Source organism: Crinia signifera, chromosome 6 (assembly GCF_055691185.1).
Source record: "Crinia signifera chromosome 6, ASM5569118v1, whole genome shotgun sequence".
Taxonomy (NCBI): domain Eukaryota; kingdom Metazoa; phylum Chordata; class Amphibia; order Anura; family Myobatrachidae; genus Crinia; species Crinia signifera.
This window is the reverse complement of record NC_139222.1, coordinates 226,151,803-226,177,146: the sequence shown is the minus strand read 5'-3', so window position 1 is coordinate 226,177,146 and position 25,344 is coordinate 226,151,803. Positions and strand designations below refer to the sequence as shown.

General features: G+C 44.7%; 1 protein-coding gene and 1 pseudogene across 1 annotated transcript; one reads left to right on the top strand and one right to left on the bottom strand.

Moving 5' to 3' along the window:
• Window positions 1-5,119: 5,119 nt before the first annotated feature.
• Window positions 5,120-5,237, top strand: LOC146011781 (5S ribosomal RNA; annotated as a pseudogene).
• Window positions 5,238-11,353: 6,116 nt separating this feature from the next.
• On the bottom strand, window positions 11,354-17,926 carry LOC146009038 (intelectin-1-like). The gene is made up of 7 exons (XM_083149030.1): window positions 17,859-17,926; window positions 15,976-16,134; window positions 14,961-15,208; window positions 13,842-14,000; window positions 13,262-13,382; window positions 13,072-13,175; window positions 11,354-11,581 (listed from the first exon to the last, which is right to left on the bottom strand). The coding sequence occupies exons 1-7, from the start codon at window positions 17,920-17,922 to the stop codon at window positions 11,429-11,431; spliced, it is 1,008 nt and encodes a 335-aa protein (XP_083005156.1). The 5' UTR covers window positions 17,923-17,926; the 3' UTR covers window positions 11,354-11,428.
• Between the last annotated feature and the right edge of the window lie 7,418 nt (window positions 17,927-25,344).

Sequence of the window (25,344 nt, the reverse complement as noted above, 5' to 3'; positions counted from 1 at the left end):
ATGCCCCCGATATTTTACCTTTCCCGACACGATCCTCACGATTTCAATGTTAAAATATTTTTTAACATTAAAGCCTATGGAAAAATCGGGGGCATCGCGTCGGTCGCGTCGGGACCAATGTTAATGGTCCCGACCGACGCGATGCCCCCGATATTGTGCCTTAGCCGGCAAAATGGACCTGATTTCAAAGGAAATCGGGTCCATCGTGTGGATCGTGTACCTTAACTTAAAGGTACACGATCCACAAGATTGTGGCCGTGCTAGGAAACAAGTACCGGATTTTTAGACACAAAACAAAAAATCTTCCCTTGCCATATGCACATACTGTATTGTGCTCTCCTGTTCCCTCACCTATTACCTGAAATGCAAGTGACAGGTACAGTAGAGGATGTCCTTGGAGTGTCTTATACCCCTTTTACACTGCCGCAAAACCCAGAGTCTTTGGCGGGTCAGACCCGGGTCAGCGGCGGTGTAAATGGGACACACCGTGTCCCTTTACACGGGACTTCTACCCAGGTCCTGACCTGGGTAGAACACGGCTAGGACCTGAGTAGAGGACCTGAGTAGAGGGCGGTGTAAATGGGTACGCCGGGTCATCCGACCCGGCTTCCATTTACATCAATGGGGGGACGTGCAACCGCAGCGTCCGCAGGTTGGACGGGGGGGGGGGGCACAGACAGCCTGCGCTGCTTTCTGCTATACCCTGCAGACAGCAGCAGTGGAGGAGGTGACAAGGGCTAGGGGGTGCACGGGGGCTGGGGGCAGCCCAGCAGATTACCTTAGTGCTGGGCTTGCCCCCAGCGCAGCGCTCCGGGTCCAGGACGGCGATGGGTGCTTGGAGATTACATCATCTCCAATCAGCAAGGGTGGATGCGGCGGTGGTGTAAATAGGAGCAAACGCCGGGTCACACCGGACTACGCTAGGTCACACCGGGATTGAAGCGGGGATCAAAAACCCGGGTGCGACCCGGCGTTTTTGGTATAAAAGCGGTATTAGTCGCATTGGACTGCTGTTGTGTGGATTCACAAGGTATATATTTATTTATTATCGGATGATTGCGCATGCATACCGATCATTATGCACGTGCGTTAGGCCAAGCAAGAAAAATTAGTGATAACTATTTTGCAACTTGACTTGCCATTTGTGGTGGTTATCTGGCCATTTTCTGAGAGTAGTATAGGGGGGTAGATTTCGCACTGGATGGCTGCTTATTGGTACAGTGTACTTGAAATTTACAAATAATAAGACAGTATAAGCTCCTATACCCAAATTCAGTAGGCTTAAGAACAGCTATCAGAAAATGATAGGGTAGGAGGTGCTCCCCAAAGTCAGAAGCAACATAAATTTACACATAGAAAAAGAAGACTTATGTTGGGGGCACTAATTAGAAAAGAAGGGATGTCATATGATTTATTATTCTATTAAAACTTAACGTTTATTTAATTTACACTTAGAAAAAGGTCCTATAGTATCCTCTCAGTTTATATATCTGAGCCGGGTATGGGACTAAATGGGGAGGAAAAATAATTATATTCCACCACTACATAAATTGACATACAGACTTACAGATATTTTTCCTCCCCATTTAGTCCCATACCCGGCTCAGATATATAAACTGAGAGGATACTATAGGACCTTTTTCTAAGTGTAAATTAAATAAACGTTAAGTTTTAATAGAATAATAAATCATATTACATCCCTTCTTTTCTAATTAGTGCCCCCAACATAAGTCTTCTTTTTCTATGTGTAAATTCATTTTCTGAGAGTGTCAGGGAAAATGCAGGCATGCCCAGGCATTTTCAGGGTGGGCGTGTGATGCCAGCTCCGGCCTCGATAAGCCTGTCTCTGTCGCAGAGTAGTGTAGGGCTCAGAATTACGCACACAGGCACAGACTAGGAAAATCATATAATGGTGAGTGAGTTGCGAATTGATTTGCAGAACAGCGATCCATCCCCAAAACATTTGCAAATGAATAAGGTACAACTTTTATTTCTCATTAGATGTTGCTAGGAGCAATAATTTTTTGGTGCTTTTTGAATGTTAAACCCAAAACATACTTTTAAATTGGCTGCACATAGCAACATTATATAAAAAAAATGTATGGCATAAAAGAAATTTGGTTTATAAATATTTAAATGAAATAAAAAGTTTTTGTTTGCAAAGAAGCAAACCAAAGACAAAAAACGCTTTGTGGGCGCACTCTTAACATATATTTATTTAAAACTTTTGGTACTTATGTAATATCTGGACTCCCGTTTTTCTTATGAGACCGCGTCCGCTCGCCACACTATATAAAATCAACTCCATGCATAGTTGGATAGTAGGGGTATGAAAAATGGGGTGCATTTAACATGGGAGCCCAGATAATACATAAGTAACAAACTTTTATTTACACCTTAGTGTAGGCGCAGACCTCAGGAAGCCCCAGTGACTTTTCCCACAGACACACAAGCTGGTCCGGATTCCACACACAGATGCCTGGAGGTGGCATTAAGGTAACATGCTACCCCAGTATAATGTCTGCAGCTGAGTTATGCGTGACAGTACTCTCCAGGGGCAAACGCAGGATTTTCAGAAGGGGGTTTCCAGAGGGGTGGAGCAAAGCATGGAGATGGACACTTAGGTGACCCAGTATACGCCAGGTCAGTTAAAGTATTATAGATAGACCAAATATATATAAATAATAATAATAATAATAATAATAATAATAAAAAAATATATATATATGAAAACATATAAAAACAGCATGCACAGGCACTCTTTCAATGACAGCTAATCCAATGCCTATGGGCATTACCTACCGTCGTGGGTGTCCTTTATTTATTGGATTAGCTGTCATTGAAAGAGTGCCTGTGCATGCTGTTTTTATATCTATCCCAGAAGTTGCCGTTATTACTTTGAGTGCCGGGCATTGCAAGCCACTATATATGAAAACATATATATATATATATATATATATATATATATACACATACATATATATATATTATACACATACATACATACATACATATATATATATATACATACAGGGGCGTCAACAGCAGTGTAGACCCCTGGGCATAGCAATGTATTGTGTCCCCTACCGATCCTCCAGCGGTAGGGGTGGAGGAAGCTTTGATGTTGAGGGGATATTATATCAACTGCTCAGCATGTAGGGCCTGGATCAGTAATTTCCACTAATTACCCCTTTACTGCACAGATGGTGGGAGATGGGGTGGGAGAAGGGGGCATTGGGCTGAATGAAGGGGTCCTGATACATAACTTCCAGGGTGGTAGAGGATGTTTAATATGCAGAGGAGGGTGTATAGTGGAGTGGGCTTATTCATAATTTTCTGGTGGGAGGACAGCTTGCTTGACTGCAGATATCTCCAGTTCCCAGAAATAGATTTCTTAGATTTTAATGGAAGTAAAAACTAGCGAATCCCACCTACCAAATGGTACTGGGGACTAGGGGATTAGAGTTCAGGAGGCAGAGCAATCTGCCAATGAGCATATACTACATACCAGGTGTGTGGAGCTGGAGCAGTAACCAGCTGCTGGAAGGCTGATATCTCTGGTTCTGGGAAAAGTAGAGACAAGCTTCTAGTGTCATTCAAAGGGGAAGAGTCCCGGCTTTTGGAATATACCCTCAGAAAAACTCTAAGTCAGACAGAACCTGAAATATCTGACTGGCAATAGCAATTAATAGGCTTGGATGGGGACCACTGATTTGAAGTCAGATATCTCCGGTTCCCAAGGGCCGATTTTTAAAATTCTTATACCCCTGGAAAGAGGGGGCCCTCAGCTTTCAGGCCCTTAGACTCCTGGAGGGGTTTCTGGGTACTCAGAAACCCCCCCTGCGTGCGCTACTGGTACTGTCCCTCGCAGGCAGCAGTAAGGCAATACGCGACCCTAGTCTGCTGGCTGCAGCTGAGGTATGCCTGACGGTGCTCCCTCCCGCATCCCTCAAACCCTACAGGTGTGAGATCACAGCAGCTACAGCAGAAAGTCATTGTAACAAACTATTATCTCACAACACATGGGACAAAAATGTACTCTATATAGAGCCTTACTGAACCATCTGCTAATACAATAGAAGGAGATCTCTCCAAGTTACTAAGGAGCTATAAACAACCTTTCTGCTTGCAAACTAACATTTGTTCTAATTTTTTATTGAATTGCAATTGTAACTTACAGAGAGCAATAGCTTTATGACATTTCCAGACAATCAGTGTCCCCAATTATACAGATGAGTAATTATTTACAGGAAAAACCACTCTCTCTTGTTGATATTAAATCTTGACTGTAGGGGATAGCTGCAACAACCAATTTACATGGAGTGTTGCCTTGAGCAGATCCTTCAGACCATCAAGCTGACATCATAAAATGTACTTCCTAGTTCTCCCTTTTTCCATTCCTTTTTCAGGTACTTGTGTAGTTTCACGGCGCCACCGCACACCCACTCTAGCTTTGAAACTTGGCTGCTTGCCAGGCTGCCTAATGGGCCCCATACATCAGAAATTAATTGTGACAATCCTCAGATCTGGAGATGATTGTCACAATTAATCTTTAATTTGTGGGCTCCCCCTTTTGGCGATCCCAGACAAAAATTGATCGGGATCGCCAATCGATTGCTGAATCATATTTTTAAACATGTTTAATAATCTGGTATTATCTGCGGTTCTTTTTTATATGTGGGGGCATTCCCAATTCGTCTTCTCCTACTTCTATTTAAATTATGAAAAGAAGTAAAACAGCTGAAATGACAATCGATTGAGGTGATGTATGGGCACTTTCCAGATATGCTGTAACGTAGATTACAGAAGTAAGGCAGCTAGCGAGTTGCTAGCTTTCAAACAGGCGCTACGCTGATAACGTAGCTTAGTATAGTAAGGCAGTCTGGCAAGCTGCCAATATTCAAAGCTAGAGTGGGCGCGCGGTGGCGCCGTGAAGCTACACAAGTACCCTTTTTCATTGTTTGCGGATGGAATTGTGAAAGATTGCGTAGCTTCCTATTAACAAGATTTATAGCATGTTTGTTTGAAACCCTTTCTTGTTCAGTAACTATTCCACTTGGAGTACATCCAAGCAGTTTTGCAGATAACCTTACAATCAGCTCTGGAATACTAACCCGATCAATACCATCATACCTCACTGGACTGCCCAAACCCTTCCGAACTTGGAAGCCAAGCAGTGAAGGGCCAGGGCAGTACCCAGGTGGGAGACCCCTGGAGAAGACCGGGTGTGGTAACAAGGGTTTTCATTCCATAAGACGGTTGCAAAGGGAATACTTACTACGTGAGGTATAGTCTGCTAACTGAATATCTGCACCAACGCCGTTGCGGTAACCAGTCCCTTAACTATTTAGTGTGAAACAATACATTTATGTGTTGATTGTATACGGTACTCGAATCATTTTTGCCTACGATCACATTGTACAACTATCAATGATGGCGTTATGCGCCACACGGAGGCGGGCAACTGATCCAATCTGATCCAATCACACAACATTTTTATATATATTTGTTTTTTGTACCAGCTCTTGATATTTATTTTACGAAGGTGTAATTAAAAGTTACATTTTAAATGAAATTCATAAATACATATTCAGAGAGCGCCCACAAAGAGTGTTTTGTCTTTGGTTTGCTTCTTTGCAAACAAAAACTTTTTATTCAGTTACTTTCACTGAATGCTGGGCGCACCGTCAGTCCATAGCTACTAGAATTTGTCATGAAGTAGTTTTTATATCGGTATCACATACACTGAAAAATTCATGCTTCTTAGTCTGTGCGGTTCCCCCCAACACTCCTAAAAAAAAATTAAATTAACAAAAATAATTATTTTCTGCCCCTCTTGTGCTGCAGTGAAAAACCCCATGTCGACATTTTGACTGTCGACCTAGAGACCATGTCAACCTAATCCTCGTGTCGACCTTAACACCTGTCGACCTTGTCCCATGTCGACCTTAACACCTGTCAACATTGCAGTATGTCGACCTAGTGGTGTCGACCTAATGACTTTCGACCATCTTTAGGTCAACCCAATGATCCCATTCCATGCATGAGTCGACTGAGGATATGCAGGTTTAAGGAGGGGGAGGGGCATACAGAGGCTGCACACAGGCCCTCCCCTTTCTTGATAAGTCTCTGACTATAGGCCAGTTGCTTATGCTAGTAAGCCAACCCACATATTGTCTAGCCTCACTTCACAGATATAGATTACAGAATCTGCCATTCTATCTAGTCTTGGAATGGGCGCATATATCCTCAGTCAACTCTGGCACTGTGGGCATTATTCTGATCGGTGTGTACTTTCCCGATTTCCTACGGAGCGGTCCGCACGCCACGCTGTGCGGTGGCGTGCGGACATCGTCCGTAGAAACGCCCACCGGTCCTCCGCATTCGGACGGACTCACTCTTTAAGAACAGGGCGTGTGTACGGACGACATACAAACCTTGCGTGTGCGGTGGACACGTACAGATTCTGCACGGTCTTACAGCGTAAGCACGGTCGGCTCCTGATTGGCCTGCTAGGCGGCCAATAGAATTCAGTCTGAGGAGAGGCGCCGAATATGAAACTTCTCAGCATCTCTCCTCAGCGTGATGCAGAGACAGCGCAGACAGCGGGGACCGGCGACAGCTTGAAGATTACCTGGATTACGTCGGATCAAGAGAAGACTTCTTCAGCGCAGGACCAGGTGAGTAGGATTTCCTTCCACAGCTCCAACATGGATTTCTTCGGACCCGGACACCGCCATGGACCTGGAGGACGACACGGACCGTCGACATGGACCTGGAGGACGACGCAGACAGCCGACATGGACCTGGAGGACGACACAGGACATCAGGACCAGGGCTACCTACGGGATCAAGAAAGGTAAGTATCAGTATGTATGTAATGTGTGTATTAAACTTTTATTTAAAACGGGTGTCAGTGTGTTTTATTTAACTATTTTTTTTACGGTGGCACTACAAGACCCAGCGGGCCCTTTAATGCCCAGCAGGCTGGGACTTGTGGTTATCCAATGGTTTTTCTATTTTTTACACCGCTATCAGCTCGATGCCCACCGCCCAGGGGCATCGAGGACAGCACCAGGCTTCAGCCTGGTCAGGTAAGTCCTGGAGGGGGGGGACCCCTTTATTGGGGGGTCCCCACTCCCCCAGGGCCCCTGGCCAGGCTGACTGGTCGGTAGGGTTAATGCTTTGGCCGGGGGGACTTGCATAAAAAGTCTCCCCCCGGCTGTGGCATTACCCTGCTGGCTGGTTTTGCCTGGGGCTGGTTCTTAAAATACGGGGGACCCCTAGTCATTTTGTCCCCCGTATTTTGGGAACCAGCCCCGGACCTGGAGCCTGGGGCTGGTTGATAAAAATCGGGGAGCCCCTATTTGTCGGGTTCCCTGATTTTTAATTACCGGCTCCAGGCTCTGTCAGCCTGGTGCTGGTTTCGGCTGTGGGGGGGACCCCACGCCGTTTTTTTTATTATTTATTTAATTTTTCTATTTTTTTTACACTGAAGCCTGCACGGATCTGACTGATCCGTGCAGGCTAAAACGCAAATAGAACAGGAAAATGGTGTTCTATTTTCCTGTCGTATTTGCGTGGGTGTTTTACACCACTAAGCAGCCGTATTATCAGTACGGCTGCTTAGTAAATCAGAAACCACCATTCTTTTGAATGGTGATTTCTGTCGTATCCTATCGATGGTGTAGGGCATTCGTATTTGTAACTACAAATACGAATGTTCCATCTTTAGGACTACGAATTGTTGTATTTTTGGGATTGTAAATCCCGAAAATACAAATTCGTAAAAAAAAGGTGTATTTCTCCCTACGAATACACCTTTTTTTTACGAATCCATTTTGGTAAATGTCCCCCTTCATGTCTGACCTCAGTTTTATTTGGTCATTGGTGTAAAAATCTGCATTTACCTACTAAATCAGACTTACTAAGTTTGCCAGGTTTTTAAAAAAAAAAATTCCCCAGCTAGGGGCGTGGCCTATGCGCCGCACGGTTGACGCGGCCATACGGAACGCGGCCGTACGGAACGCAGGGTGTCGCTGATGTACGCCAATTAGAGAAATAGTATATAAAGGTGTGTTAGACAAATGCAATGTGGTTGCACACATGTCTGCATCTCTATCTGAGGAAGAGCAGGAGTGGCAGGACCTATTTGCCCGCATGGACTCCAGCACCACCTGTGTCCCCATCAACCCAGACCAGCCATTGGGGGAAGAGCAGCCAGATGGGCCATCTACATCAGGCCAATCGTCAGCTGGCCCATCTTCAGCCTCAGCAGAAGCATTGGGAACACAGCAGGTGGCTTCCCAACAGAGTAGCCTGGCCAGCACTTCAAGTACAGCGACAGGTGGCCGTGGCCGTGGGCGTGGCCGAAAGAGGCCAACAGAGGAACCAAGCAGCAGGAACATGGCATACGAAGCGCAGGAGCTTGCCATCCTGGTGCCCCGGGCACGGGATTGGATCGAGTGTCCACAGGACAGGTTGACACACACACAAGGAGATGGAAGATCTGGGAGGACATAATGGCGGAGATTAATGCGGTGGCTCCACAAGTTCGTGAGACGGAGCAAGTTAAGAAGAGGCAAGTTCATGTGTGTTACATTTGAGCAGTACAAGTCCAGTAATGTTTACATTAGATATTAGATGGAGTTGGTCAATGGGCGGTCACGTTGCTTGGAGGCACAGACATGTTTGGCATGTCATTGAATTGATAGTTATTGTAGGGTGAGTGTGAGTGTATCTTCTAAGGGGTGGTTTTCTAATTTAATATAATCTAAGTTTGGTGTCATGAGGCACATGTTGTCATCTGTTGCAGATTGCGACTTCAAAACGAACCTCAAGAAGAAATTGACCCAGCGGTGGGAACACAGCCATACCTCTGGGGCTGGCCCCATGCCATCAAAGCTGCAGCTCACCCCCCTGGAAGAGATGGCAGAGTGCTGCATTTCAGTCGAGGAGGTCCGGGGGGTGAGCACCATGGACAACGAGGCCCCAGCGGAAGTCATGGCTTCTTTGCTTGAAGGTAATTATTTGCCATGCCATAAGTAGCTGGTTCTAATTTTGCATGGAATGTGTTGTAATTGTAATGTTCTCTTTCACCAGCATCCCCACCGCTTGGTCAAGAATCTCTTGAGGAGGTTGAGGAGTCTGTGCCACCTGCCACCAGTACCAGGCCCCTGCAGCAGCAGCCACTGACCGCGGCTGAATTGGCCACGTGGGGGCAGGTGCTTGGCAATATTCACCAGCAGGGAGAGTCGGCATCAGAGCGGGTGCGTAGGACCGAGGAGGTGTTGCAGGGTTTGGTCAGCAGCCAGCAGACTATCGCTGGGAGCCTGCAGGCTATTGCTGAGGCCCAGCAGGCCATGGCTGGCACCCAGCAGTCAATTGCTGCTAGCCTGCAGGTGCTGTCTGATCAAGCCCTGCGGCAAAATGACCTCCTCCTCCACCATAATGAGCTTATGGTGGAGCTAGTTGCCAGCAATAGGGTCCTAATGTCATCCGTTTCTGGTGCATTACCACCATCAGCACTCCCTGCTGCCAGAGGGGGAAGACGATCCACCCCCTCCCCAGCATCTGCTCCACCTGGCCCACCATCTGACCGTGGTCGTGGGCGAAGAGCTGCTGCACGTGGCAATGAGCCTGCCAGGGGCAAACGTGCCCACAAATGAACTTGTGTCCGCATTAATCTCCACCCTTATGTCTTCCCAAATCTTTCATTGAGCTGTGTGTGTCAGCTTCCTGTGTCCAATTCCGTGCAGAGGGTACCCACATTTGCCCTCGCTTCGAATGTCATGTTTGGTTCCCCTGTTGCCCAGTTTCGGCTACCATTACTGTCTGCTGTACTTGAAGTGTTGGTGCTATACTTTTGTTGTGAAGCCACCTGATGTGTTCCTAATGATTCTGCTGTGGCTATGTATGTTTAGAATACATGGATTTATTATATATTATTTAATTGTCTTCCTGTTATGCTACCTTTTATTTTGTGGCGATTTGACATTTATTTTATAAGTTCATTTAATAAATGTTTTTTTGTTTTCCCCAAATGTGTGGTTTAATTGATACATGTCGAAGTGACATGTGTATTTGTATTATTAATATGAAGTTGTGTTCATTATTTGCAGTGTAAAAGTGTGTGAAAAGTGCAGCATATATGTGTGTGTTTAGTAATGTTCCATTTAAGCTGCAATGGTTCCAATTGAAGCAGTGACAAGCATGTAATTAACAAGTAATGAGTAAAGTAGGTGAGTGTATTGTGTTCAGCTGACATTGGTTGAGGTGCGTCCGTCCTGATTAGGCGTTCCGATTGCCTAGCGCATGACCGAGTGGTGTCCGCAAAGCAATACTTGCTTATGGACACCGCATATTTCTTGCCTTTTTGTTCGCGTGCATTCGGCGTGCTATCCGAATGCACGCCTACCAAAATAAGTGCACTCCCTCGTGTCCGCCCATGTTTCCGCCCAGTTTAGCCCACTTTGAAAGTACGCCCCTGTGTCATTCCGAATGACGCCCATAACACGCCCATATTTCCCGAGTGATTGCGGGGCACATTTCAGTACGGTATTATTGAGAACAAGTACGGTGTCCATGCGTGGCACATGCGCATAGCGTTCCCCACGCATGCGCAGTCGGCTAAAAAACGCCATCCGAAAGTATACGGAAATGTACGCACCAACCAGAATAAGGCCCTGTGTTAGAGTATGCATGCACAGATTTCTGGATATATAGCACCTGCACAATGATTACGATTAATTCTGCAGCACCAACAGAACAGAGAGGTATCTTTTGTGAATAGGTGAGGGTACACCCTGCACCCATTTTAGATATGTCCATGCCTACAATCAGAGGCAGAACTCTGGGAGGCAATGGAGTCATCTGCCGCCGGGCTCCTGCTCCCAAGGGGGCACCTCTCCTACCCTGCATGCTTGAATCACTTAATTGAAAGCCGTCTATAATGGTTCTGTGGCTGAATCCCCCTCCTAACAGGACTATAGACGTCAAACTCTTGTTATTTTCAACATAATATACATAACATACAGTATATTTATATAAAGTGTGGGGGGAGGGCATCAATTTTTATCTTGCCTCCGGGCCACTGGAACCAACTTACGCCACTGCCTACAATAGTCTTCCGTCCCTTAATAATTGTCACTGGGAAAGTAAGGTGGAAATGACAGCTTGGTATTGCTCTTACTAGGACATTCTGTTCTTATTATCGGGAACAAGTTGTAGGTACAATATCATTGTCATTTTAGACTGCAGACACCATTCAGGGAAAAATAGGATAGATGGAATCCCCATCACAAACCAAAGCCTTAAGACAAGTATGGACATTTTCTTTATTTCAGAGAAATATTGAAGCAACCATATAAAATCTGAGTAATATAATTTTATGCATAATGTATGTTAGCGATAGTATGACAGCATCAGATTAACGATAGAAGAGCAGGACAGCTGCCTCTGTTATCTCCTTGGAAGCACTGTATCCTGCGTGAGTTCCATAGCCATCCCAGTCAAAAGCTGAAAAGTCTCCACACTGCCTGGGGTTTCCCTCTGGGATGTAGCCACCGCCACCGATGCAATGCTGCAAAAAAAAATGTCAAGTAAATATACAAACTAAACACTTTAGTTTTGAAAATGAGCCCTAAGAAATGATATAGCCTTGTATGAAATAAAATATAGCTAGATTTTCAGAGGTCTTCCAGATGTTGGGAGAGTAGCCTAGGTGCCTACGGACGGGTCCTCACCTAAACCTAGAGTCTATACACAATATTCTGTAGTATGCCGTGAGATGCCTAGGGCAACAGCGCCACTCTGAGAGGGGTAATGTACCTCTTTTTCTTAAAATTGTGCTACTAATTTGCTATGCAGATACAGTGGAAGCACTGCTCAAAATGTTGGGCTGGGCTACGACTTTATCTGCACAGGAATTTGTGTTAAACAGATACAAGGTCACAGTGAGGTGGAACCAAACATGTCAGAATCAAATCAGCAATCAATGTATCATATACAGATTTGAACTCATTCACACATAGAGGAGGTATTTAATCTTTTTTCCGAATGTCGGAACATTTCCGACAGTTGGAAATACCGGTCAATTCAACAGATGGGGGTAAATTTACTAAGATGGGAGTTTTGTCAAAGATGGGATGTGGCCCAAAGTAACCAATCAGATTCTATCTATTATGTTCTATTATGTTAAGAAGTAAAATCTTATTGGTTGCTACATCCCATCTTCAATAGAACTCCCATTTTAGTAAATTTACCCCATGGTATTCAATTTCCGACTGTTAGAAACGTTGCAAGGGGTAAAGAAGACGGAAACGTCTGAAATTGAATAGGTGTGTGCTGATATTTCTGAATGCCGAAAATATTGGCACACGTTCTATACCACCTAAAGGGGGGTATTCAATCCTCTGCCGCTATTCCCGATGGGAGAAATAGCGGCCGGGCCCTATTCAATGCAGTCTTTCCCAACAGATTTGAACAGGGATCTCGGCAGAACGGGCCCGACTTTAGAAGCAGCCGGGGCCCGTTCTGCAGAGAACGGCAGTGGATTGTCGAGCTCCATGGCCGCATCTCGCGGCCATGCCCCCTTTTCGGCGTTTGGCAGGCGGGACATTGAATCCGCCTGTCGATTCTTCATCGAGCCAGCCGAGAAGGGGTCACTGCTGTCGGACCAGCCTGACAGTCGTGACCCGGGATTGGATATCCCCCATAGACGTAAAAGTGTCACATATCAAACTAATCAGTGTAATCTAGCAAAGTAGTTTGTTGCCACCAGCTTTTTTATATATGTGAATAAGATGCATATTTTAAGTGGAAAAAATGCTTGGTGCGGTCAGGTCGCCAAAGACCTGCCATGCCTAGAGAGACTGGAGTGACTGAAGCCGCAGTCTATGATGACACATCTGTAGACCCCACTCATTTTGCCAGGGTAGTGGGCAATATAGTGGCCCAATGAGGCAATCTTTGTGACACGCCCTCTTCCCTTTCCCCATACACCTCCCACCAGGAGGAAAAAAAGTAAATAGTCTTCAAGTATGGCTATGTTACTGTAGTACCGATACTTACATGTTCTGCATTGCAGCCCGTCACCTTCACACCTGCGCACAGAGCCAGAGGTGCTCTTTCTGTGTTAATTACTCGGAACTGGACATAGCCGGCAGTGAACTCTCCTTCATAGAGAGAAACATGTATTAATATACAGGTCACCTTTAAACGTCATTATTTCCAGCTTACTACACAATAAAATGTTACGTACTTGCTCCCAATGGTGAGTAGTATGATGTTGTCTTCTCAGCGCTTCCAAAGTCATACACAACAGGAACAGCGGGTCCATTGTGTGAAAGACAGCCTCCGATATTGTATACCACCGGGTATTTCTGAGGGAGAAGCAACAATTACGTGTCCATTCAGCACAAACACTATGTAGTATATACAGCTTCTTTGTTGATTAACTTCAAACTGTTACTTAAGTACGCCCTGGTACTAGTTATGTAAAACTAATTTAATTATGCTGAATTTATATATATTCAGTCCTATCTATCAGGTGTGATGCCCAAAAACGTTACACTGTTTAAAACAGATGCTGATTGATCACAACTTGTATCATTACATGGTATCTCTAAACTATTTTGCTCTGGGACCCCATCAGACAATAAAAATAATGACAGGACCCCAGCAAGTTACTGCAGAAGGTCATCACATCACGTGTGTAGTCAGCAGACAGCACATACATGGCAGCATTGTGGAGGCTCAAAATGATGGGAGGAGTCTAAAATAACAGACAATTCAACAGATTTTTGAGACTCAAACATAACTCACATTAAATAGGCACTTACTTTGTACAACTGGAAAAGGTTACCCCCTTCTTGGGAAAAGAAGCCATTTTCAGTGCGGTATCTCAGGAGGGACGAGTTCCTCCACTGGGGCAAGGGTGTCTTGTTGGGAACATGCCATATGCCCAAATCTTTGGTAACAATGTCATAATAGCCGGGATTCTAGATGCAAACAGGAAACAATAGACTATTGAGTCAACTATATTATTCAGCAATTTCAGCTTTTCAGCTGTTCTGTGCCACATTAATATAGACTGCAATGATCTGAAATAGAAACTGGTTACAAGTGAATACACTGATGTGATTTGGGCCGATTTAACCCGATTCTGATGGATCAGGCTGAGAAATCGGGTAAAAACGGCCAAATCATATGTGTTTGAAATCCCATCCAATCAGAAATGTGTTGTAAAACTGGCACACCTGCTACTAGTGATATTACCTATACGCTTTGAATACAAATGCATTCATACGCCACATGAGTCCATGTTTTTTTGTTTTATTGCGCATTTTGGGGAAGAAATCATCTAGAAATAGATTTGGGTTAACAATGTTCTGTGGTATAATGGGAGGAAAGTCCTGGCAGAACAAATATGATAAGGAGAAATGTTGTACAAACAGAACACTTAGGACCTTATTCAGTTCCGTTCGCTGCGGCCGTTCGTTCGCACGGGGACTGATGTCAAAAGGTCGACATGGGGTTTTTCACTTTTTTTTCCGAGCCGACATGTGCCGACAGGCAGTATTTCATGCCCTACCATCCACTAGGGCGCGGTGGGAGAAATAGTGTGCTGAGTATAGCGAGGCACCGTGTCCAAAGCATGGTAACCTCAGCGAGCCATGCGAGGAGACGCAGTGCTACGTTTCAGTGTCCATGTCGACTGTGTCAAAATTTGGGACAAAAAAAGTGAAAAACTCCATGTCAACCTTTTGACTGTCGACCTTCCCCATGTCGACATAATGCTTGTGTCAACCTAATGACCCTGTCGACCTAACCCATGTCGACCTTCCTGCATGTCGAAATTGAGTCATGTCGACCTTAATGCATGTCGACCTAGTGGTGTTGACCTAATGCTTGTCGACCTACTTGCTGTCTATCCAATGACCCATACCCGTTTACTGTACCTTGTAATCATCACTGGTAGCTCCATCAGGTAGCCCAAATGTGGCATAGTTTGCCCAGTTTCCATCCCCTTCTGGATTATTGGCGTTATCCCCCTGCTGGGAGGACCAACGATCTCCCACTGTGCATTTACCATACATGTTATTTTCATGAACACTGGCCACTAAGGTCCATCCTCCGCCTTTGGTTGTCATGTCACAGAAGGCTTGATAGGCTATTCCATCTTCAGTGGTCAGCATGTATATGCCATCTGAACAGGAGTCATACTGTATATTAGTCACATGATTTCACTGCATATGTATGTGTATATGTATATGTATATTTGAGATTTAAGATAAAAATAATTGGACATTTGCCCTTAATACTGCAGTCTCTGTGTGAGTAACATGATGGTAATAATTATTAATTACATTTTTTTTTAAAAGTCAGGGAACACTTATAGCACAGGGTTGCCGACTTTGAAGAAATCCTCTCCGGGAGAAGCCCGGAGAGGAATCTAGCATTACTCGTTTTGGGGGCGGGGCTTAACTGTGACGTCATTAAGCCCCGCCCCCATTACAAGAAATAGCCGAAATGACAGTTATCCATGGAGGGGGCGGTGCTAAAACGTCACGATTGTGCCGTTTTAGCTCCGCCCCCTCCCCTGAGACCCGCGGATTGCGGCATATAAATGCCGCGATCGGGGGGCTCAGTGGGGGTCCCCCTGATTCCGGGAGGGTTGCCCACCCTTCCGGGGGCCGGGAGGAAGGACCCGATTTTCGGGAGACTCCCGCAAATTCCGGGAGGGTCGGCAACCCTGTTATAGCAGCATAGTATGTATTGTATGCGTGGATGTGAATACATTCCCGAATGTACTGTATGTGTGGATGTGAATACATTCCCAGTATGTATATGCACTGTAGATATATGCCATGTCAGAATACAACTGAATACATTGGCATATACAGAAAGTACATGTGCTGACTGTGTTGAAGCTTCTCTACATGTCGCTATTGATGTTATATAGCCTCATCTCACCTTCTGCATCCTTATCGGATTTCTTGATATCCTTGCAGCTCCTGTACCCATAACCTCCACCAGTGGGATTCCCAGAATGTGATTGGTAGCTCTCTTCATTATCTTCATTCCAGCATGCCAGCAGATTCAGAAGGTTTTGCTTCTTTTCAGAAATAGACTCTAAGGATGACAATCTGTGTTACCTATACCACTTTTACACCAGAATACCGGGTAGGACCCGGGAAATCGAACACGGGAAATTGCCAGGGCATGCCCTGCCTCAGACCCCATTTACACTGCAATTAAATCCGGGTTATTCCCGGGTAAGGCCCTTTCACACTGAAAACGGATCAGCCTTGTCTTTCCTTGCTGGTGTCATTAAAAATGGACCTTTGGGCTGTTTGAGATGAGGTCACAAGAAAGGGAAAAGGGAGGGAGTGGGTTCTGCTCCCAGCATTGCAGCAAAGATGGCAGACGGAGTAGCTGTGTTGCAGTTTGTGCTGTACTTTTCAGCAATTGAGAGTTTGAAGCAGCTTCTCACCCTGTGCTACTTGCTTCACACTTGGAGGAGGAGAGCACAATTCTTGGCTGAGAGGTCTAGATCTCGACACCAATATTTGTGCCGAAGGAGAGAGCGTGGTAACGCTGCTGCTGCGCTGCTACATGCGCCCTGTGCGGGTCTCCAGCAGATGACATCATCTGCCAGAGCCGCAGAAGCACCAATCAGCTCTTCGCGCCCCTCTACCCACCAAATAACCCGGATAATGACCATTTACACCACCCTGAGCCCCGGATAAGCCCCGTGTCCGACCCTGAACATTTGCCGGGTCAGATTCCCGGGGAACAGTACCCGTGTTATTTTTTTTCAGCCCATTTACACCATGCCCTGCCCCGGACTGGAGCGGCAATATCCCGGGTCCAACCTTTGGTGTAAAAGGGCTCATACATATTATGTTGAGTGTAAAAAATGGCTACTGTAGTTTGCCAAGATGGGGCTAGCTGACCAGATTAATCAGTATATCAATATATGGAAGTAAAGGTGCCCATACGCGGGCATCGCATCGGACGGTACAAAAAGTAAGTGCTGCACATACTTTTTGTACTGCCCGCGGATCGCATCGCATTGCATCGCATGCAAATCGCACGCGTGCAATCCGATGCGATTTAGTACAAAACGCATGGGTGCTGTCGCACCGTGTATGGCCACCTGAACCCTCCTTGTTTTTATTTACAAAGTGCCTTTTAATCTAAACATATAGCATAACAAATTATTCAGTGTCTTTTATGTTTTTCCAAAGGTGAATGTCAAAGTTCATTATCGTCAGCGTAATACGTGGTCATCCTAATTTGAATTTCATTGTTATTTAGAACAACGTAAACCAACGTATGTCCTATTCATCTATGTTATAAGGATACTGAAATAGTTATTAGTAGAAACCAATATTTCAGTACATCCCTTATTTTAGAATATACTGTACGTCTTTCCTTACCTGGCTGCTATCCATATGGGATAGCAACTAGGGACGGTGTAAGGCTTCTCAGCACCCTAGGCATAACATCAACTTCTGCCCTCCCATACTGACACCAATACCCACTTTCCAACCCCAGCCCCCCAGAAAGGTGGGAAAGTCCCCTTTGCCACCCACAACAGAGTACAAAGAGGAAGGGGCAGCAAAGTATGCCTCAAGGAAAAGTATGGAGGTGAGGTCTTAATGGTTCCACTGCCGCCACCTACATTAAGTACAAAAAGGATCCTCAAAAACATCCTTGATTTTATGGTAGTCAGACTTGGTGGCGCCCCCCAGATCCTGGCACCCTAAGCAGCTGCCTAAAGCTGCCTAATGGTAGAGCCGACCCTGATAGCAAAATAATTTTAGTGATTTCTTTCCTGCAGAAGTACTCACCACATTTAGTACAGTATACTCCAGCAAGTGCCAAAGACAGCACCACGAGACTGTGCACCAACATTTTCCACTAAGCAGATAAGAAAAGCAAACACATAATAAACAATCATGTTACTTAGTACAGTATATACCTACTGTACATAGCCAAATGCAGAATGTATTACAATTAACATTCATGTCAAGACAGTACTTGATATTAACTTGGCAAAGTAGCACTTAAAAGATGACCTATTCCAGGCATGGCCAAACTATGGCCCACCAGCTGTTGTGAAACTACAAGTCCCATCATGTCTTGCCACAGTTTTGCTATTAGGGGATGCTAAAACTATGGCACGGCATGCTGGGATGTGTAGTTTCACAACAGCTGGAGGGCTGTTTGGTGGCGGAATAGTGGGAAATACAAATACTAACAACAGGGGTTATTCTTGTTCATTCTTTCTGACAAATTCCTTCTTAGATGGTAAAACCATGTGCACTGCAGGGGGGCAGATGTAAAATGTGCAGAGAAAATTATATTTGGGTGAGTTATTTTGTTTCTGTGCAGGGTAAATATTGGCTGCTTTATTTTTACACTGCAATATAGATATCACTTTGAAGTAAAACCCCACCCAAATCTAATTCTCTCTGCACAAGTAACATCTGCCCCACCTGCAGTGCACATGGTTTTGTCCATCTAAGAAGGAATTTGTCAGAAAGAGTGAACCAAAATAAACCCCAATGTGCATATGTGTAGTCTCTGCTAAGATAGCTGGCGTTTCATTTGGTAGAATACGTATAATTATTTGGGCCCAGTTCTTTTAAGTATAGTGAATTTGGGCGTTATAGCCCAGACAGGAATTTCTAACCTCAAATTCTAATACCACTCAGTGTGCTGGGGGGAAAAATGTCTTGTTTTACTTAACCAGTATTAACCCCTCCCTTGCATGCACCTGAGTGATATTACTGAACTAATTTGAGCATCTACCACTATCTGTATGAACCTCAAATTCTAGCTTAGCTACCTATATTTTATCTCTCATGACTAATTATTTGCACATTAAACTAAAGCCTATTGAATATAGGCCCTTATTCGGATCTGATCGCAGAACAAAGCTGTTCTCAAAATGGGCAAAACCATGTGCACTGCAGGTGGGGCAGATGTAACAGAGAGAGTTGCATTTGGGTGGGGTATGTTGAAACTGAAATCTAAATTGCAGTGTCAAAATAATGCAGCCAGTATTTACCCTGCACAGAAACAAAATAACTCACCCAAATCTAACCCTCTCTCTATATACATGTTACATCTGCCCCCCTGCAGGGCACATGGTTTTGCCCATTTTGAGAACAAATTTGTACTGCGATCAGATCTGAATAAGGGCCATAGCCACAGCAAAATCATCCATTGTCAAAGAGAAAGTCACACAACATCATCTAAATGAATTAAAGTCTAGCTAAACTGCGGCTGAAAATGAGCCTATATGTCATATTGAGCATACAGAATGAGATTCATCTTACCAGTTAAACGCCCTTGAAACACTGGAGGAATCTGGTCTGAATGGTTAGATGTCCCACTTTATATACTCTAGCTGAAAATCCTAAACCTGCCCAGTGGCATTGTTTAGAAAGCTATTAGGGTGTCACTGGTTTCATTGATTACTTAGTAAGCTATAAAGTTCCTTTATAAAAAATGCATTCCATCTTACAAGTTCGATTTGGCCATGAAAGTAATATAGGGTATATGTGAACCATAAAAATACCTTAGATTGTATATTTGCATGAAGATTGATGTTGCTACAAATAAAATATACAATCTGACATAAGCCTTTAGAGACACATGTAAAACTTGTTTTTCAAGAATATAACTTGTCTATAGACACCTGTCATACAGTATATTTGCTGTACAAATACACTACTTAAAAACAAGTTTGGTGAAGTGAAATTCTGCAGTACTGTAAGGTTAAGTTGCTATTTATTATTGCAGGTGTAATAATAAAGTATGTTGAAGAACAGAGACAACTCTGCTTATTTACTGAGAAATTTGGATAGAGTTGGGCTAGAGGGGTTTAATCATTTAAAAGTTGATTAGAGCCAGGCAGGGGCGGATCCAGGATAAAATGACAGGGGGGGCACCATGATAAAAGAGGGTTTAGGTGGGGGAAGGTCAGTGTTAGTGGTGCCAGTGTACATGCTAAGAGAGCGGCAGAGAGAGGGTGGCAATGGGATTAAAAATAGGCCCTGGCATTTAAAGTGCACAGGCCCACCATGGCAACAAAAGTGAAGGATGTAGTTGTGCGCGCGCCGAAGGTGCGCTCTGGAAAAGGGTGTGTGGCCACTCAACAGGGGGCATGTCCTTGAGTGTAGTGTACAACACCATATACAACGTCTACACATTATGCAACAAAATACTAGACCCCATTATACTTGCCCCTTACACATGATGCCAAATGGAATGAGCCAAAATTCCAACAATGCCACATGGATTGTGTCAAAATTCACATAATGCCACACGGATTGAGCCAAAATTTACATAATAACACCCGGATTGAGCCAAAATTTACATATTAACACACGGATTGAGCCAAAATTCACATAATGCCACACGGATTGAGCCAAAATTCACAAAATGCCACACGGATTGAGACAAAATTCACATAATGCCACACAGATTAAGACAAAATTCACAATACGCTTCATAAACAGGGACATTGTCCACCAAAGGCACGCATTAAACATTTACACCATAATGTCCATTGCACGTTAAGTTACACGGCATGATGTCCATTATGTATTATGCCAAACACCATAATGCCTATTAAAAATTATGCTACATACAGTAAGTGCTGCTTATCTACATGCTCATTGCCAAGGTTCCATGCTCATTGCCAGAGGTTCCATGCTCGTTGCCATGTGGGATTACATGCTCATTGCCAACGGGGAATACATGCTCGTGGTAAATGGGGAACAGCCGCTGCCAGGCAGAAGTGATAGCCACTGACAGTGGCAGAGCCTGGCTGTATTCCGAGCACTGCAGGTCCCAGCTATTTGAAATAATACCCATTTCACACCAGAAAATGCGTTCCCAGGTTGGCCCCTTTTACACCAGCCTAGTCCCTGCATTTTCTGGTGTGAGGGGGAGAGAAAACAACCCCTCCCCCCCTTTAACCAGTTATCTCATTTAACCGGCTATATCTTCGGAACTAACTGACCCATTTACATGAGACAATTATCATACTAAAGAACTTTTGAGTGGGCTTTGAATGATTTTGGACCAGTGAAACTGGAACGTTTGGTTCCAGAGTAATCTGCCCTCAAAAAACATGAACAGCCATGAAATTACATTTCAACAAAAAAAAATCGATTTACAAGCTATATCTCTGGAACCGATTAACCGATATGGACCATCCTGGTATCATATTGAAGGCCCAGCGATTTGGAATTGAATTACTTTAACCACAAGCTCCTGTGATGCCAGGGGGGGACCTGGCAGCCGTCGGAACCGGGTGGGGGTCGGAATTGACAGGTCCCATATTATCCTATGGGGAAAAAATGTTACAGCTTTGACTGGCGATATCTCCGGTTCCCGGGGGGCTAGAGACATGGGGCTGGGCTCGTTGGAAAGCTCTGGTCCTCATCTACAAAATGAATGACAGGGGGGGCACGTGCCCAGGTGCCCCCCCCCCTGAATCCGCCACTGGAGCCAGGGCTGGTGTAAGGCTTCTCAGTACTCCAAGCAAAACTCCAATATAGTGCCCCCCATTCACACACTGCCACCCCAATATTTCCAGCCACTCAAATGGAAGTGTAAAGGTGGCATCTTAAAAGTTCCACAGCTGCCACCTGCATTAAGTAAGAAAAGGAGCCCCCCCCCCCCCATATCCTGGCGCCCTAGGCAGCTGCTGAATGGTAGAGCAGGCCCTGGTGGGAGAACTCTTGTTGACAGTCAACATTGAACTGGGACAGTTCCCCACTCTACTGATGCCTGGGTTGGGGGAAACAGTGATATCCAATCTGTTCAAAATCCTCAAATCACTGATTCTGCCACAAGATTATAGAGATTGAGATTATAGAGCTTGGCGAGCCTGAGATTTTAATAACATGCTGGTTTTTTTGCATATTCCCCAATGGAATATCAATCATCAATGTCGGCTGACTGGCGGATTGGCAACGACAGAATGGGAAATCCTGTCCTAAATGCATGGCCCACGTTTTTGCACTAAATCTGTGTTGTACATAACACATGCTAAATACAAAAACACAAACATTTATAAAACTTACAATAATGTAAGGAGGGGTAAATTTGAATATTTGTCTATTTATATGCACTGTTTTTTTCACTTGTGTATGTTCTGATTACAAAGTGTTCCAGTCTCCTGAGTGCCGCCGATCAAATTTTTTCTAATATATATATATATATATATATATATATATATATATATATATATACAGACCAGATTGTAGAGCAGCACTCCCATACAAACGTCCAACAAGTGGCGGGTGCCAGCCAATGTAATCCCCCAGGGGATACTCCAACACAGAATCCTTGCGGCGGCACACCAGAAAATAAATCAACGGAGGCTTGTGTAACTGCAACGTTTCGATGTTTTAATTGTTCACATCGTCTTCAGGCAATAATAAACATACAGATAAAACAAGTTACCTTATATCCCCACCGGAGAACACGTGCCGCCAGCTACCGGAGCCCACGCCGGAAGGAGGACGCATCCAAGATGACGTCACTCCCTTCACACACGGGTTACCATAGCAACCGGACGCACGTGAATTTTAAAACCATTTAAAAACATGATCAGAATGCACTGAATGTAAACAATCATATATGCACAAGCACATCAGTTATAATAATGCATTAATAAAGCACAAAAAGAACTTGCATGATTCCACGAACAATAAAATATATATCATCATGACAGCAGCACCCACTGTTTAGAGGAACGCATGCAGACCCAACTGTTTGTTAAGCCCATAAGGGGACAGAGTCTTTAATCGAAAGATCCATCTCGATTCGCACTGCAACAACCTAAGAGACCGGTCACCCCCCCGGACATCTGCCGGCACATGATCAATGATCATGTACCTCAGCATGGCCAGGCTGTGACCAGCCTCCAGGAAGTGCCGTGCTACCGGCTGATCGCTGGAGCCAGAGGTGAGGGCTAAACGAATGGCATATCGATGGGCTGCCATGCGAACACGCAGGGTGCAGTCGGTTTTGCCGACATAACTTAACCCGCACGGGCAAGTTATCATATAAACAATATATGGAGTAGTGCATGTGACACGATGTCGGATAAAATATCGTTTACCACTGTACGGGTGGCAAAAGCTAGTTCCAGCCACCAACGACCGACATGTGGTGCAATTTAAGCAACGAAAACATCCCTTGTTAATAACAAGGAACTTAGAAGTAGTCTCATCCGTGACCGGGCGACGGGAAATATCAGCCTTCATCACCCAATCACGGATGTTACGCCCCCTAGTATAGCAGGACATAATACGAGTAGTATTAATGCCCACGTCTGAATCTGCCTGCACAATGGGCCATAACCTCTTGCTGATTTTATTAATATCATTGCTGGCTGTGCTGTAATGATTGACCCAAGGTAGGCGTTTGGTGCCGGGGTTAGAGATTTTTTTACTCAAAAGTTGCTGCCTGGGAATAGACATAACCCGATCCTTGGCACTAAGCAACAAATTACGGTCATATCCCCTATCACCAAACCGTCCAACCATGGAGTCAATCTGAGCAACAGCCTCAGCATCAGTGTTGCAGATCCTGCGAGCCCGCAGGAACTGCGAGTAAGGCAGTCCATTCTTTAAAGGTAAGGGGTGAAAACTGGCTGCATGAAGGATGGTATTCCTATCCGTGCTCTTCTAAAACAGGGTAGTCTCAAATGAGCCATTGCAAAGTGACACCGCCACATCCAAGTAATTGACAGAATGTGCATCAACATTATAAGTTAGCTTAATAGGACTATCTGACAAATTATGACTATCGATGAACTCAATGAATTCCTGTTTGGATGCTGCCCAAAGCAGGAATACATCATCGATGTATCGAACATAAAATTTGACCCTGCCTGCAGCCAAAGGGTTAAGAAAAAAAATGTCCTGCTCCGCCTTCATCATGTAGGTGTTGGCGTACGATGGGGCCACATTGGACCCCATCGCACAGCCAGACACCTGCAGATAAAATTTCTTATCAAAAAGAAAAAAATTGGAAGTCAGTATCATCCGCAATAAATCACAGATCAAACTGGCATCAGGGCCTTTGTATGCTGGATGATTACTAATGAGGTCACGTACAGCACTAATGCCTTCCTCATTAGGAATAACAGTATACAGGCTGCTGATGTCAATGCTACATAGCAGACAATCAGCAGGTATATTATCAAGGGCGGACAACTTGTTCAAAAATGCAGTGGTGTCAATCAAATGGTGTTGGTAATTCACAATACAAGGCTGCAATAGTGTATCAATGTAAACAGCACAATTCTGGAACAGTGATCCACGGGCTGCTATGATGGGTCGCCCGGGTGGATGCTTAAGATTTTTATGTACCTTAGGTAAGGTATAAATTAGTGGTACTACAGGCCACTTAGGTACTAGAGCATCCATAAGGGCCTGATCAATGACACCATCATTCACAGCAACCGTGAGTCTCTAAACCAGTTTATCTTTAAATACCCCAGTAGGATAATGATCAAAAGCACGATAAACAGCAGAATCAGATAGTTGGCGTAAAATTTCATTACGATAATCACTTAAATCTTGAATAACAATTGCCCCGCCTTTGTCGGCGGGGCGAATTACAACATCAGTATAAGACGCTAAATTGCGTAATGCTACAAACTCTTTATTAGGTAAATTGTGATAAACTTTCTTAGATGGAGAGGGGGAAGACATTTTGTTGCGAACCTCAATGTCCAACATAGAAGAGAAAGTCTTAATAGAATGATTCACTGATTTAGGCTCAAAAGTGGATTTACGTTGAAGCTTCCGCAACTGCGGAGGTATTGTCCCCTCAGGTATGTTATCGGGGTGATTTCTAAAGTGTTCTTGTAATCTTAGTTGGCGGTTAAGTCGATATTTTTCAATTTCCCAGTCAAAGGGCCTAAAATGACAAGTGGGGACAAAAGACAAACCACGTCCGAGCACTTTAGATTCATCCACAGTTAGATTGCGGGAGGAAAGATTTATGACCGGTTCTTTAGTAGGGGCGGCCTCCCTCTTTTGCCATGCCCGCGCCCGCGAGCGGGTGCCACCCCTCCTTGTGTGGAGCCTGCGGCGCCGCGTTGTCGGGGCCGCAGCGGATACCCCAAAGGGGCCGGAGCCATGTTAAATTGCGAACCGCCAGATTCATTATAATCAGAGTCACTAGTGGAGGTCATGTCACGGGCTGATTGAAACCCACGGCCAGGTCGGCGGGGTCTTGCACCAGCACGGCCCCCATTACCACGATATGACTCAGGTTTACCACCACTGATCCACATGT

Coding starts and splice junctions, on each gene's coding strand:
- LOC146009038 (XM_083149030.1), bottom strand. CDS start 17,922: ATGTTGGTGCACAGTCTCGTGGTGCTGTCTTTGGCACTTGCTGGAGTA. Junction 15,209..15,975: donor ATCCGATAAGGATGCAGAAG/GTGAGATGAGGC, acceptor ACTCCTGTTCAG/ATGGCATATACATGCTGACC. Junction 14,001..14,960: donor CTACCAGTGATGATTACAAG/GTACAGTAAACG, acceptor GTTTGCATCTAG/AATCCCGGCTATTATGACAT.